This window comes from Bubalus kerabau, chromosome 6 (genome assembly GCF_029407905.1).
Source record: "Bubalus kerabau isolate K-KA32 ecotype Philippines breed swamp buffalo chromosome 6, PCC_UOA_SB_1v2, whole genome shotgun sequence".
NCBI lineage: Eukaryota > Metazoa > Chordata > Mammalia > Artiodactyla > Bovidae > Bubalus > Bubalus kerabau.
Window position 1 is genome coordinate 46,473,248 of NC_073629.1, and position 17,157 is coordinate 46,490,404.

Consider the following 17,157-nt stretch of genomic DNA (forward strand, 5'->3'; position numbering starts at 1 on the left):
TCTAAGGTCTGTAAAGGATCAAAAGTGTATTGAGCATCATGTAACAGCTGTCTAGAATGTGAGGGGAACCACAATTGTGCTCAGCAACAATATGCTGGTTTGAAAAAGAATTACATATGGCTTGTTGCAGTTAAATTAAAAATAGCAGGTTAGACTGTAGATGTATCGCAAATCTTGGATTTTTCAAAATGACTGCATGCTTAACTGAACATGTTGCTGTTGTTAGTTGCTCAGTCATGTTCGACTCTTTGCGACCCATGGACCTGTCAGACTCCTCCATCCATGGAATTTTCCAGGCAAGAATACTGGAGTGGGTTGCCATTTCCTTCTCCAGACTAAGCCTGTGATTGATCTTTATTACGAGTGTATGTGATCACACGTATATTCAATCAGTTCAGTTCAGTTTCAGTCGCTCAGTTGCATCTGACTCTTTGTGACCCCATGGACTGCAGCACGCCAGGCTTCCCTGTCAATCACCTTATTCAAATTTAAATGGTATATAAATCATAGATATTTTCTTAATTGTTATCTAAGGAAATATTTTATTTGTTCATAGATAGCATATTTTGTTAAGGCAAAGTGCTACTCTACCCTGGAGGGTAAGAAATACTCCGTCACCATCTCTTCAGGTGGTAGTAATGGAAAAGCGAAAGGGAGAAATATGCCTTACACAGGCATTGAAAATATAGGTAATATGTGGTTCAGCAAGAAGGGAAAGCCTCTTTCACAAGGATTCTCATATTTACTCATTTCTTTCATTACTTTCTCAAGTATACATTCATAACAAGATCAGTTACACCTTTAGTTAGAATATATCCATTTTTCAAAAGCTCAAACCTCACAGTATATTGAATTGCCCAACCTATCATCTTTAATTTAACTTATTTGTGGAGGAGAATATGTTTGCCTCATACTATTAGCATAAAGAAACAACAGGAAGCCTCAAGAGGAAAGGATTCTGTATAAATAACACTGGATCACTGATGAGATTGACATGCATTTTAGCCGTTTGATCCCTGAAGAAATGCAGTAACAGGAATTTTCCATAAGCATCTATGAGCAACTGTACATGTGCCAGCTGCAAGCATAGATATGGAAAACCAATGTTGGCTTATTCTCTCTGCCCTGCTTGAACCCATAGTCTTTTTTTTTTTTAAAGAATGATATTAAGCAGTAGATGTTCTTTTCCCCTCATTCCATCCCCTCATTCCTCTCATTCATTCCTGCCATATTACCAGGCAGGTAAAATGCACATTGTATAGTAGCTGCTACTGAACTGATGTGAAATATGGAGAACCACATATGCATCCGAAACTTGGTCTCAGTATTAAGATCTGGTAGACTCCTTGGTCCATGGTAAAATCCTACTTATTCTGCAGTCTCCAGTATAAGTATCTGTTGAGAAGGCTCTCTGATTTTCCTGAAATGTAAATACTCTTTGTTTCTTCTGAAATCTCATAAAGAGAAAATGAAGATTTAAAGCATATGTTTATGTTGGTCAGAAATCCACTATGTTTAATATATGTAGATAACTATAAAACACTATACTGTGATTCTTCACTGACCCCTTTCACATTAAAGGAGAGAAAGCAATACATAACTTTTCAGAGCATTTTGAGAATTATAGAGAATGACTGTTAAATAACTAAAAGAGTACATACTATTTGGTGTAAGTGTGTAATATTTTAACATTCTCACAACAAACCTCTGAAGTACAAATTATTCTCCATTTGCATATGAGAAAACGGATCCTCAGAGAGGTTAGGTCATTTGCCTAACATCTTAACACCAGTAAAGCTAAGTCAAGAATTAAATGTGGACATCAAAACCCAGAACTTGTTCTCTTAATCTCTATGCTGTGCTTTCTGGGTTAATATATTTAAAGGCTTTGTACAAACAAGCATATTTAATCACTTAGTAATTAATATTTGGGTACATGTAAGTCTAGGTGTGTGCACACACACTATGTATCACATATATATACTTTGTATTATCTGACTTGTTCATGCTGGCTATTTCCTATAAATAAAGTAACCCAGACCATCTGACCTGCCTCGAGAAACCTATATGCAGGTCAGGAAGCAACAGTTAGAACTGGACATGGAACAACAGACTGGTTCCAAATAGGAAAAGGAGTATGTCAAGGCTGTATATTGTCACCCTGCTTATTTAACTTCTATGCAGAGTACATCATGAGAAATGCTGGGCTGGATGAAGCACAAGCTGGAATCAAGATTGCTGGGAAAAATATCAATAACCTCAGATATGCATATGATACCACCCTTATGGCAGAAAGTAAAGAAGAACTAAAGAGCCTCTTGATGAAAGTGAAAGAGGAGAGTGAAAAAGTTGGCTTAAAGCTCAACATTCAGAAAACTAAGAGCATGGCATCCAGTCTCGTCACTTCATGGCAAATAGATGGGGAAACAGTGGAAATGGTGGCTGACTTTATTTTGGGGGCCTCCAAAATCACTGCATATGGTGATTGCAACCATGAAATTAAAGACGCTTACTCCTTGGAAGGAAAATTATGACCAACGTAGACAGCATATTGAAAAACAGAGACGTTACTTTGTCAACGAAGGTCCGTCTAGTCAAGGCTATAGTTTTTCTAGTAGTCATGAATGGATGTGAGAGTTGGACTGTGAAGAAAGCTGAGCGCCAAAGAATTGATGCTTTTGAACTGTGGTGTTGGAGAAGACTCTTGAGAGTCCCTTGGACTGCAAGGAGATCCAATCAGTCCATCCTAAAGGAGATCACTCCTGGGTGTTCATTGGAAGGACTGATGTTGAAGCTGAAACTCCAATACTTTGGCCACCTGATGTGAAGAGCTGACTCATTTGAAAATACCCTGATGCTGGGAAAGGTTGAGGACAGGAGAAGGGGATGGCAGAGGATGAGATGCTTGGATGGCATCACCGATTCAATGGACATGAGTCTGGGTAAACTCTGGGTGTTGGTGATGGACAGGCAGGCCTGGCGTGCTGCAGTCCATGGGGTCGCAAAGAGTCAGACATGGCTGATCGACTGAACTGAACTGAACCCTATTCAGGTACATGACTTGCCATTATCTCATTACTGCAAGGTGGAGGAACTCTCGATCTTCTTGAATCTGACCATCTTCTTCAATCACTTTGAATACTCTCAATCCCTACTCTTTTTAAGTGGAATAAAAAATGGTTTCCAAGAGGGTTTTGCCAAGGACACCATCCCTCCAGGACATAAAGAAGGACTTTTATCTATAGTATTCTCTGGTTTTTTGATCAAAGTATAACTCTATTATAGCTGCAAGTGACAAGGATCAAATTATATCATAGATTTTAGGGCCTAGATATCTACTGGGCAGAGAAACATTTAATAAATACTCTGATTTGTTCTGTATTCATTGACTCAAGTGCTTTTGTGTTACTGACATATTTTTAAAAACTTGTGAATGAGTAATATTACTTCTAGTAGTTGTCATATAATAGCATTCATGATTCCATTTCAACAGTTCAGTTTGTAAGTTACGGCCTTGCATTCTTTGAGTAACTCTGTAGCAGAGGGAAATTAGAAAGGGGTCATCGTCCCTTCACTGCTACGACCTGCATTTGGCAAATATACGTATTTTCTTTAGATTTTCAGGTGTGTGTGCTAAGTCAGTTCAGTTGTGTCTGACTCTTTGTGTGCCTACGGACTGTAGCCTTCCAGGCTCCTCTGTCCATGTGATTCTCCAGGTGAGAGTATTGGAGTGGGTTGCCATGCCCTCCTCCAGGGGATCTTCCCAATCCAGGGAGCAAACCTGCATCTCTTTTGCCTCCTGCATTGGCAGGCAGGTTCTTTACCATTCCTGCCACACCCTTAGATTTTGGTATTGGTATTTAAATCTTGACTTGTTATTTAATACTTCAATCTCTAGTGTCTTTAAGTCCCAGTAGATTCTGAGAACTTTAAGGACTGACTCCACTTCCTTCAATCATGCTTAGTTCTCTTTTCATACCTAATTAGTGCTGTCTTGTGTATATATGCATGATGTGTGTTTATTTTCTTACAGTGACTTTTCCTGCAGCTTATAATGTACATTGATTCCACCGCATTCTTCTTATTCCACTACTGTACAGCAAAAACAGAAACTTAAAGTCTGATTTGCTCTTGTAAGAAAGAGAAAAATCTAAGTTTAAGAACAATATTATAAGATACTCATGATGATGATCTCTTTGTGTAGTAAAATACAACAATATATTTAAAGTTTTCAAGGTGGTACTATGTACTAAGTTCTTACAGAAGTGTCTTATTTGCTTGCAGGATAAGATGTGTGCAAATTAATGGCTTCTTAACTGTTGAGGTTTTTGTAGCATACAAAGTTTTTTAGAAAACTATCTTTCCAACAGATATGTCTGTATCAAAGCTGTTTAAAGTTGTAAAAGAATTAACCTTCAAAATTGTGTAATATCATAAAACTAATGTTTTCATCTTGACTTGAGAAGTCTCTTGAGAATAAGGTTAAGACTACCTTCTGCTTTTTTCTTTTTTTTTCCTTAAACTAAAATTGGACTCCAGGAGAGAGGATACTATAGCTTTCTCTAGCTGAGACTTCTTAACTGCCTTTTTTCTCAGTCTTCGAATTACTGTAGCAAAGAGGCACTGATGATGCCAAGGTATAAGGTCAGTATAACATCACCTTTTAAAATTTTAACCTGCCTTCATATATGAATGGACTAATCCTGATTATAAGATGGTAAATATGTTCTAGTATTTCCTTCAAATGCCTTAGCCACCTGTATCATTATGCCTCTGGGAGATTTCTGGAACCTCAGTTTTTTCATCGATGAAGCAGAAATAAAAGTAGTCTTATTAATATTTAAGAATCAGTTACATATGAAGAGTAAAAATTAATATTAATTTTTTTACTTTAAGTTCCTTCATGTAAATAAAATTATGCAGAAAATGTAAAATATACTGTCTTTAGCCATTACTATTAAAAAACCAATAATTTTCTGTGTCAGACTATAGAAAGTTTATAGAAAAGTTTATATCTGTATTATATTTCTATATTCATGATTATCCAACAAAATGTTTTGAGCATCAATTGTTTGAATTGTGTACTATTTAAATTTTGTTTCTTTTGAACTGTCTTGAAACACCAACATGTGAATGGAAATTTCTAGTGGATAAATAGCTTTACTTAAAAATATTTTTGTTGTTAACCTACACAATCAAATATATATTAAAAGCCTTAAATCATGAATATCATTGGTGTGGTTAAAAAGGCAGAATGGTGCACAGGATGAAAATTTCAGTTACTGTAAGTAATTTTGCCATAGCTTTCCACCCAGTGGAGGGTAGAAACTGGCCAAGATGCATATTACTATTGCTAATTGCTAAGTTGCTTCACTTTTGTCTAACTCTTTGAGACCCTGTGGACTGTAACCCACCAGCCTCCTCTGTCCATGGGATTTCCCAGGCAAGAATCCTGGAGTTGGGTTGCCATATCTTCCTCCAGGGAATCTTCCTGACCCAGGAATAGAACCTGAGTCTCTTACATCTCCTGTATTTGCAGGTGGCTTCTTTACCACTAGCGCCACCTGGGAAGCATATTAGGGGTATTAAAAGTTAGTTTCAAGTATGCATGAGTTAATAAGAACTTGTGGTGTAATCAGAGAAACAGAAGTATAAGAATGGCTGTTAATGGAATATTGAGAAAGCAGAAAAAATTACTTTGAGCTGAGAATGGCCCTTGAGTGTTTGATGTATCAGAACATTGGATTGATGTCATGTTTTAAAGATGCCAACCATCCTTTTTGGGGTCCTTTTATTGTGACCATATCTGGGTTCCAGATATGTCACTGGGTACCAGTGATATAAGCTGTGAAACTCAGACATAGGTATGACAGTTCTAACCTTCATTTCTTGATTCACACTCCTTCCATTCAGTCTGATACTCCATTCTGCCTGGTTTCAGTAGAAATTATTGTGAAGCTGGGCAAGGATATTAGACTATAGACTTGCCTATACTGGTATTACAGGGTAGAGAAGTTACATCGTATACCCATTGCTGCATTTGAATTCGTTAGACCTTCCAGATAAAGCTGCTGAACATCAAAGATCTGAGGAAAATCAACATCAATATTAAAATAATTTTTAATGTAAATGCTAACTTCCTTGTTAGATTATATATCAATTAATATAGACTATACATAATCTGATGAAACAATGCTGGCTTGATTGAACCAAAGTATAGCAAATAAAACCCAAACACTGTGCAATGTGAGCTTTAAAGTCTTTCAAATATATTTGTGTGATTTTTTTTTTTTACTGGCGAAGAAATTATTTAGACTCAGAGATTAGAAAATTCTTTAACAAGCCTAGGTTACTATTCCAACTGTTATGGATGCTTAACAATAAAAGAAACAGGTGTCTGTTCTTAAATGTGTGAAGGATGAAATGCTGCTGCTTCTGTTACTCACTATGTTTTTGGTATCATAATATAGAATAAAACTCTCCAGCCTCACTGATATTTGGGGAGAGGAATCATAGCTCTCTTTCCCTAGAGAAAGATACTGGATAAATATATCTTTAATAGTTTTTGTCCCTTAAATAGTGGTACTAAATTTTCATACATTTTTTATGGTGATGTTGAATCGTGAAGGATTAACGTTATTAAAGATTCTATATTTTGCTTTTTAATGAGATCTATTGTCATGTTCTCTATTAAATATGAAAATGAAAGAAGTTCATCACTAGGAAAAAATCTAAGATGTTTTATTGCTTTAAAATAACTTAATATACTCCTTATAAATGTAATTATTTGGGGATTAAAAATAATACATGAATGTTTATCTGAATTAACTTTTGCCTCTTACAATGCATTTCAAAATAAACTGCACTATAAAAGGATAACTTTGAAACATAAAAGGGGAATTAAATGACTGAAGATAAAAACAAGCGTAATTTAAATGTTAACTTCTAACGAAAAATTTATGTAGAACTGTGGTTTACAATAATTGTTGACATATTCCCCCAAGTACTGTGTCTGTGGTTTTTCATGGTATCAATCATTTAAAGCAATTTAGGTAATACCATTCTGACATGCATTTCTGCTATTTTATTTACACCATTTGCCTACATCAGTGCAATGCAGTACCTTTCTGATTTGGTACAGTAAATGCACTCTGTAATATCTATTATGGCTTGGTCAAAGGATAATTTATTGTCAAATAGAAAAATAGGTCAACACTAATGTCACTTGATGATCAACCCCCCCAAGTTTAATAAAACATCTCACCAGTATGCATTCCACTGCAGTGGTTGATATTTTATTAGGACTACCTGGCTATAGCAGTAGTGTAATTACTGAGCTGTCAGAGTGATAAGTGGGATTAATGGCAGCCTGATGCACTTTAGTCTGCAGAGCGCTTAGAGAATTGCAAGATGGTATTATTATCAGAGTCTGCCCATTCTGGCATATTCATGGCACCAAAGAAAAAAAGAATGCTACAATTCAGGTTTGCGTTGCCCTGCCTCATTAACATCTGACATTTCCAACAGCTGTTATTTGTGAACTAGCTCAATAATAAAAGGAGAGTTATTTGGTAAAGAGGCTTAATAACCACAACTAAAAATCCTTACGTTGTCAGTGCTATTAAGTGAATCTGTTTATGTTGAATTTAAGATTTCTCTGGAAGAACAGAAAAATACACTTTGCATTAATTTGGCTCATTCATACCTGCTGACATTATAACTTTATTTTTAATTGCCTTATATTTAAGTTCGGTGTTAGAAAAAAGAAAAGCCAAAAACTTGTGCCTTATTAGGGGTAGCCAGAATCCTCTATCTGTCTGTCTGTCTGTCTATATCTTTATCTATCATAAATATTTTTGTTGTTCTAGTCTTGTGGAATTGCAGATTTTAAAAAACTGTCAAAATGACTTTTACAAGTCAGAAGATATTTATTATTGCATATTATTTTATAGCTTTTTATTTTAGCTTAGCTACTTTATTTTACCTCATAACAGGATATCCTTTCAAACACTATTAATCTACAACATGTTTATCCACGTGAAGTTAACACATGTAGGTATCACCTATATGTTATATTTCAGAATCGAGGACCAAATAGACCTTTTTTTTTTTTTTTTTTCTTTTTGGATTGTTGTGCTACTGATCATAGCAAGAATTTCCAAGAAATTCTTTTTAAACTCAGTGATTATGTTTTAGGGGAAAAAAAATCTTAAGTTTTAGAAGATAGGAATTCACCTAAATGATAGCTGTGAATTTAACAATGGCATTTAGAGAAATGATAGGGGAGAGGTTTAATGACTGCATTTCAGAGAGGACAATTGATTATGAAAAGCCTTTGGTCCTCATTGTGTAAAATTTAATTTAGAGAGAAGGCTAAGGGCACAAATCAGAGAAAAGAGATCAGATTTTAAAACAAGATATTAATTAGGTACTGAGAAATTGGTCCAGACAATGAAGAGGACTCTCTGATTGACAAAAGAATGACAAGGAGACTGGTATTGTTTTCTCAAAGGAAATGAACCAACGTCTTTACACATGAAAGTGGATAGAAAATGAGCTTGCTCGTCACCTTTGTCACTGAGCAACGTGGGACTCATTCTGAGGGAAATCTCAGAGAATTCTCGTCTTCTGCCAAATGTGACAATGATATATCTTAAATTTTAGGTCACCAGCCTAATTCCTCTCTATTCTCACTCTCACTTTATGCCAGACCAGATCCCATTAGTCTACCTACCCTGTCATGTTCTTTTCTCTCTAGTCCTTGGCACATACTGTTTTTATGTTTTGGTCATTTTCTCGAGTGATCTTCTGCTCTAAGTCCCACCCTCCTTCACTTGCCTAATGCCCTGTCATTCTTCAAGCATCCCTTTATGTATTATTTCTCCCAATAAGCTTTGCCTGACCTCTCCCTCCTGGACTGCTGTTCCTCTTATATGCTCTATTAGCTTGCTGTTTCTACCCAAATTCACACTGACCACATTGACACTACAAGTGCCTTTTATATGTTTGAGCTTCCTCCAAACTGCACGGTCCATGACAGCAGGGCCATGGTTGTCCTTTTCATCATTTTTATAACCTCATATCCCAGGTTCTAACATGTAGCAAGGGTTCATTAAATATTTATCAAATGAATACACAAAAAGTATAAGAATGTAGAAATTAAAGACTATTCTAGCCAGTGGTTTCAGTCCTAAAGTAGTAATTACAGAATTGTGATACTCACTGTGTGCTCCAATCATGTTTATCAGAATCACCATGAAGGGCAGTCACTGGGAGTGGGCCAGTGGCAGCAAAATGCAGATTCCCAGGACATTAACTAGAATCCGCCTGCCAATGTAGGAGGCGTGGGTTCAGTCTCTGAACTAGGAAGATCCCCTGGAGAAGGAAATGGCAACCCACTCCAGTATTCTTGTCTCGAGAACCCTGTGGACATAGGAGCCTGGCAGGCTACAGTCTATGGGGTTGCAAAGAGTCAGAAAAAACTGAGCGACTAAACAACAAGAGCCAATAACTCAAAATCAAGAGGAGCTTCTCTGTGGAAATTATGACATTTATCAGGCTTCCCAAGTGGTTCTTAGTCACATTAAAGTCTGAACGTGTCTCTGGTTGTTTCTCCAGGAAGCAAATTCTGATATGAAATTAGTATGTGGAAAGTTTATTAGAAGATATACATCTATATAAGAGTGATGGAATCAAGATTGGACAGACATAGCCACAGTGAAGACTGCAGTGCATCCCTGAAGACTTGTTCCCCAAGTAGGGGCAAGGAGAATGGGTCTTTACTTCCTACCAGTGACCTGTTATTGGAAACTCGCTGCCCCTGGGAAGGGGCCATGTCCATGGTTCAGCCTGTTTTCTTTACCCAATGGCACAGCAGCTGAGAGAATAAATGTTTCAGTCTGGAAGGCAGGGGATCTGGTCTATTCATTGCAGTATCTACTACAAAGCCCAATTGCTGTGTTTATAGTGTGTATGTTAAAGAAAAAAAATTGAGAAAGGGAGGGATGATCAGAGAGGAAGGAGTCAGGGAGGAGAGGTGGGAGGATAAGTGGAAGGGATAAAGAGTAAGAAAGGAATTTACAAGTGGTAAAAGGAGATCTTTTTCTTTGCATTTGTGTAATAACTACTGTCTAAAAGACATACAAAACTGTTATCATAAAAGATTCTATTCTCAGGACTTCCCTGGTGGTCCAGCAGTCAAGACAATGCACTCCCACAGTAGGGGACACAGGTTAGACCCCAGATCAGGGAACTAACATCCTGCATTATGTAAATAAATTAAACAAACAAACAGCAACAATAAAAAGACTCTATTCTCTAAGCATTATCAGTGCAATGAGAGATCCAAAAAATATTGATTTAGTAAATGGATGAATCATGTATCTTAAGTAAATATGATCTTCTTAAACTCTAGGAGGAACACCAAGAGAAAGAATAGCTATTTACCTGAATGGTGCTATATTATACACCTTAGGAAGTGTGCAAAAAGTGAAACACAAGTACTCTTTGTTTATTGCTTAAACAATTTTTGTTCCTAAAAATAATATAGTTTTATTTGTTCTTACTGGACACTAACTCTGAATGTGTTTAGGGTAGAGAATATATAGAATGTTACTTGACAGTTTCTTTAATTCAGTTATTTTATTCCCTAGATGCCTGAAATGTGCAGATGCCCCCTGTCAGAAGAGCTGTCCAACAAATCTAGATATCAAATCGTTCATCACAAGTATCTCAAACAAGGTAAATTTGGATTTAGCTCTGCAAATGAAAATTAATAACAGCCTTTGATCTTGTTCTCTATTATTACCATGATTAAAGCATAAAGCTTGTCTTAGTAAATTAGGTTAAAGTATTAAAGTTATGATTTCTGTAGGCATGTGAGAATGTGGCACATTTTGTTAATTAGTCTCTTCCTAGTTGTGATAATGATTATTGTGAAATCCGTATTCATTTTTTATTATCTTAAAAATTAGTTTGTGGTGAATTGAATCATTTTTTAATACAAAACATTCACTGAATAGATTGATTCTAGCTTAAGCAAGCTAAATGCTTACAGATAGGAACTGTCTTTGATTATCAAAACACATTTCAAGTTTGATATCTTTGTTTTAAAATGCACTTTAATATTAACTCTAGGGCACCGGAACAAATCAAAGGAAGTTGTCTAAGACTTGGAATAATTCATAGAGACTGATAGTGTTTTAACCAAAACCCACACAACAACTAAAAAATAGAAAACAGACTTTTATGGACATTAGTAGAAAAAAAGGAATTTTGATCTTTATGTTGTTTTTTAAGTCAATGTAAGGCTAAGCCCAGTTTTTAGTAAACAAGAGAATGGTTGATTGATTAAATGATGAATAGTATCTTTTGTTTGTGAAAGAAGCATTATGAACTCTTAGCCAAGGATCCTATCCTTTAACTACTGAGCAGAAACTGAAGGCATCTTCCTGTAAGGATGTCTCTACATCCTTTTTTGCTTCCTTTCACAGGATTTAGTACCTATATGCTAAAATGCTGCTAAAATCCAGTAAGTACTCCTTCAACTAACTGGTACCTTTTTACATATAAAGAGTATTTCTCAGTATGTCAGAGATTTAAAAATGATGTAGGAGAAAAATTATAAATTTATATAGCTTTACAATTTCAAAAGAATTAGAGGTGATTACTTAGATATAGGATGTGGTATTAATCTACATGATCAGATCTGAAGTCCAGGTTGAATTTTTGCATTGAACCCCTGTGAACCCAAGGAAAATTACTTATCTCTTCACTTTGATTTATGAAAGAAGGATAGCATCTGTCTTACAGGATGGTGGTGTGAACTGAATAATATTTTTATGTTGAAATCTCTGATATGGCAATTATTCAACAAATATTTTGTTGATGTGGAATTATTATTATTTTTTCTATTCATTCAATATGGTAAATACTCTACAAGTGATTACTATTTTTGTTTCTGGTATTACTTATTGAGCATCTATTATCTATCAAACTCAGTGACAGATACTGGGTGAAAAAGGATCCCTGCTATGACCTTGCCTTCTAGAAATTATAACTCTGAGCAAAAACAGATACATTAAAAAAATAAAACAACACAAAAACCTACCAATAATTCAATGTGATTAGTGCTGAAACCATTCAGTTTAAGAAGATTATCTAGCATATGATAAAGCAAGAATGTGGGCTATACATGGTATGTGTAGGGAAATATAATAAATTCAGTGTGGCTGGAATGGAACCTTGATTACATAAAGAAGAGTGATGGGAAAGAGACAAGGCAGTTAGATTGATATTAAGTTGTGAAAATGTTTGAATTCTATGCTCAATATTTGAGACTTAATTCTATAAATAGTAGGAAATCACTAACGCTCTGTATTTGTTTTGCAATTAAGAAGATAAAATCTGAAAAGAGATCTCATTTATTAACTGAAATATCATAAACATTTATCATCACAGAATCTCTGACATATATGAAAATAAATAATTTATGTGAAGCATGTATATGAAATCTCATGAGAAAAAGAACAAAATAAAATGTCCAAAATTTTGAAGTAGAAAGAGTTTTGGCTAAAATTATATAAGGTTGCACTCCTGGCTTTAAGCATGAGGCAATAGAATTGTGATCCATGCTAAATTTTCCCTGCTGCTGCTGCTAAGTCGCTTCAGTCGTGTCCAACTCTGTGCGACCCCATAGACGGCAGCCCACCAACCCACTAGGCTCCCCTGTCCCTGGGATTCTCCAGGCAAGAACACTGGAGTGGGTTGCCATTTCCTTCTCCAGTGCATGAAAGTGAAAAGTGAAAATGAAGTTGCTCAGTTGTGTCCAACTCTGCAATCCCATGGACTGCAGCCTACCAGGCTCCTCTGTCCATGGGATTTTCCAGGCAAGAGTACTGGAGTGGGGTACCATCGCCTTCTCCGAAATTTTCCCTAGAGAATCTATAATTTAGTAGTGATTTTGTGATTCTAATTAGTGTATAGCACAATCATTCAAGCTATACAAAATTTTATATGAAAAAAAGACAAAATGGGAATAATGATATTCTTTGAAAAACTTATAAAATGTCTAAGTAAGATCAGAATCATCTCTATTTTAGGATAATGTTGTTTCATTAGTTTCTTCATATTTCTTACTACCTGATAAAGCATTGCACTTTGGTATTTATTTAAATAAATTTCCATATGAAGAGAAGATATTTGGGGGTATTTAATTGAAAATGTAATCTTATGCCAGACATTTAAGGAACTCTATTGTAAGTAGTATTTTGTTGAAGAATCATTGTAGCAATCATAAAAGGTAAGAGATTCTTGTACTTTAAAGCCTGCAGCTTTTAAGATATTTACCAGCTGTGTACGATGTAGGCTGTCCCACATTGCTCTACCAGTGGACCTCAACTCAGGAGGGGGGTTCTTTCCAGGTTGAGAGGGTAATTGAATCATCAGACTCAATGAGCCTTGAGCCTTTTTGAGAAAAGCATGTCACTTGGATTGTATTGTGTTAGGTTTCTGTGATTCAGTGGAGTTTAGACCAATACTTCCATTCTTTATTTTTTTACAAACTGGATTACAGCTCTAGTTTCTAAAGGTACACTCAATTCTATTGTACCTCCTTGGTCAGTTTTTCTCTGTTACATGCAGGTTTTTCTTCGCAATTTTATCTCTCAATGGAAAGTACATGTTTCAGATTCATCAAACTAAATAAGGGTTATATTTTTGAATAATTTTCTTTTGAAAAAAAAAACACACTACATTATGTAAGAATTCATAAGGTCAGTCTATAAATGTAGTGAAAAACTAACTTTAAAAAAATTTTCCTTAGTTACACAATCCTTTCTTTTGTAATAAAAAGTATTTATTTTCTTTTTCAAAATTTTGCATTAAGTTGTAAAGCAATGGCTTCTCCACAGACTTGTATATTTTACAGAATCTGTATATGTTTTGTATACAATCTGTATAGATTTTACAGAATCTATATAGACTTAGTGGCTTTTATAGCTAGATAAATACATTTAATAATATACATTAGAAAAAAACTGACTCAGGTTCGCATAAAAGGCTCTTATCATAGATTGCTATTGAAGTAATTAGAAATCAGAGGAGCAGCATAATTTATCCAGCATTATTTATTGATAAATATTATTGATGACAATAGTTTTATTTAAAAATGTTTTCTTGATATATGTGTGTATGTATATATGCACATGCATGCACAAATATTATAAAGCAGAAGTGCAATCAATAGATTTAGTCCATCCTACTTTAGGGTTTGCTTTTCAGTTTCGATGGCCACATGGTTTCAAATAAAATAATGATCTTTTTCAGAATAATTTTCTAAAATCATAGCTTTAATTATATTGTACCCTTGTTAAAAAAACTTCAGTGGCTCACCATTGCCTATAACATAAAGCCAATTAGGTACCCCCCGTTTTTATGACAGAGAAGTAAGTAAATGAAAAAGGTATTAGGAAGTCCATAATTTACTAATCAGTAATTTAAAAAGTGAATATTTTAGATATATAAAACAAAATGTGATAATTAAGATTTCAGGTTTCCTTTGATACACAAGGCTAGTTCTCACACTTTTATTGTCAGATGGTACTTGGAGCACCTCTGTGCATCCCAAGAAGATTGACAGAAACTTACCTACCTGCTGTAAGATGGTGTTCAAGGGAACACAGCTTATAAAAACTTTATGTGATGCTCTAGAACTAACAAGTCATTATCCTTCACAGTTCAATCTGCCATTTGGTTTACATAAATAGTTCTGAACTTGTGTGTCAGTTCCCCTTACAGTCATGATGCCAATTTTTAAATAATGTAAAATATGTAATTTTTTTTCTAAATTATACAACAGCCAAATATTATGGGTCTGTGTCATTCCAGGGCCCAATCTGAGTGGGTCTTGTGGCATAGACTTAGGTACTGCAATTCTAATTAGCTCTTCCTTGTCTAATTAACAATAATGCTTTCTTTTTAAAACTTGATGAATAAAATTGTATGCTTTATTATTGTATGCTAATTACTGTATACTTATTAATCCAGCTTTGGATTAGTTTTATTCAAATTGTTGGCAGTTTTCTTCAGTTTTTTCCCCCTTGTTGAAATTTCCATGAGAAAGCAGTTTATTTGTGCTTAGAATAAATGTCAGTTCTTTAAACCTTTTTTGGTAAGGATATGCTGTTAACCAACTCTTTTTGTTTCTGAAACTGTTCATACATTTCTTAACTCTCATAAAATAACTTTGTGCATAGAGTAAAGGATCTGCAGTTATTTTTTACACCTCTCAGAGAGTATCACTTTAGTGTCTTATGTCATGCATGCTATTTGAATGTCACCAGCATGCTAGTTATTGCTCACTTGAGAATAATGTCTTTGGAGAGTGGCTGATTTAAAGACTTTTTAACCTTTAGTGTTCAACAGTGTTACAGTTATTTATATCAATATGGATTTCTTTTATTTATTTTGCTTTGTTTTCATTATGACTCTTAAATCTGTGGATTGATATCTTTCATCATTTAGGGGACTATTTCATTGTCTTTACTTCATTTTATGGAGTTCTCACTAGGTATATGTTAAATATTCTTATTTTATTGTCTATGACTCAACTTATTTTTTGAACTTTCATTTCTTTGTTTTTTGGAGGTTACATTTTAAATCATTTCCTTAAATTCTACTTTCAAGTTTTCTAAAACCTTCTTCACCAGTTTCAAATATGTTCTTAAAATTGTCTGCTGAGTTTTGAGTTACAATTTTATCTTTTATTTCTAGGAGTTCTTTTTTACATTTAAAAAGCCTGTTAGCTTTTTATTTATTTTTCAAGTCTACCTATAATTTCTTAAAGCAGATGAAATTACTTATTTTTATATTTTTGAGAATCCCACTATCCAAAATATTTGTGAGCATGATTATATTGCTTATGATGTCTAGTGGGTCCAGACATAGTGTTTTGTTTACTTTTATGTTTAATTTTTAAAATTATTATTATTATTATTTTCCTTTTGGAGGCTAATTACTTTATAGTATTGTGATGGTTTTTGACATACATCGACATGAATCAGCCATGGGTGTACATGTGTCCCCCCATTCTGAATCCCCCTCCCACCTTCCTCCCCACCCCATCTGTCTGACTTGTCCCAGAGCACCAGCTTTGAGTGCCCTGCTTCATGCCTGGAACTTGCACTGGTCATCTATTTTACATATGGTAATACACATATTTCAATGCTTGTCTTTATTGCAGTCCTTATAAAATTTTCACAGATAAAGCCTCAAAGAAAATGAGCAGCCATAATTTTAAAAATAGATACTGTAATAAAGATGTTTATTTAGAAAAGGAATCTATATTTGCTGTGTTCTCAAAGGCCCTGAAAATTAAAGGCTTTTTTTAACCTGGTTTAGCAAATGGCTTTAAGGTTGTTCCACTTATTTCTTTGCTTACATCTTGTCATTTTCTGTCCCTGAACATGAAAGTTCATGGATACATTCACAATAACTTAAAAAATATATTTTACCTATAATTTAAACTTTAAAAATTAGAAGAGCCATATTAGGTAACTACTTCTCAATACATGTGAAAAATGCCTATAAATATTTAAGATCTAATGGGTAATCTGGAGAAGGCAATGGTACCCCACTCCAGTACTCTTGCCTGGAAAATCCCATGGACGGAGGAGCCTGGTAGGCTGCAGTCCATGGGGTCGCTAAGAGTCGGACATGACTGAGCGACTTCACTTTCACTTTTCACTTTCATGCATTGGAGAAGGAAATGGCAACCCATTCCAGTGTTCTTGCCTGGAGAATCCCAGGGACGGGGAGCCTGTGGGCTGCCATCTATGGGGTCACACAGAGTCAGACACAACTGAAGCGACTTAGCAACTTAGAATGATTGAAACCTACATTTTTATTGATAAATTCTGATAATCAAGAAGGCATATTGAAGAAATAGACTGTTGAAAAATAAGACAAAAAGATTTGCCATATCAGATATTGAAACTCACTGTATAGCCACTGTGGTCAGTATAGAATTGGTACAGGAATACACATTTCTGAAACAGATGAAAGTCTGTAAATGAAACCAGGTAAATAAGAGAACACAATATATAATGAAGAGGATATTTTAATTCAGTGGTAAATGATGACTGCTTTGAAAAGTGGTCC

General features: G+C 34.9%; 1 protein-coding gene across 1 annotated transcript in view; it reads left to right on the top strand.

The window, feature by feature from the left end:
* Positions 1-17,157, top strand: part of DPYD (dihydropyrimidine dehydrogenase) — a 957,062-nt gene that overhangs the window by 192,034 nt on the left and 747,871 nt on the right. Inside the window, exon 4 of the mRNA XM_055585018.1 lies at positions 10,653-10,740. Coding sequence (XP_055440993.1) covers positions 10,653-10,740 — 88 coding nt within the window. The remainder of the gene's footprint in view (positions 1-10,652; positions 10,741-17,157) is intronic.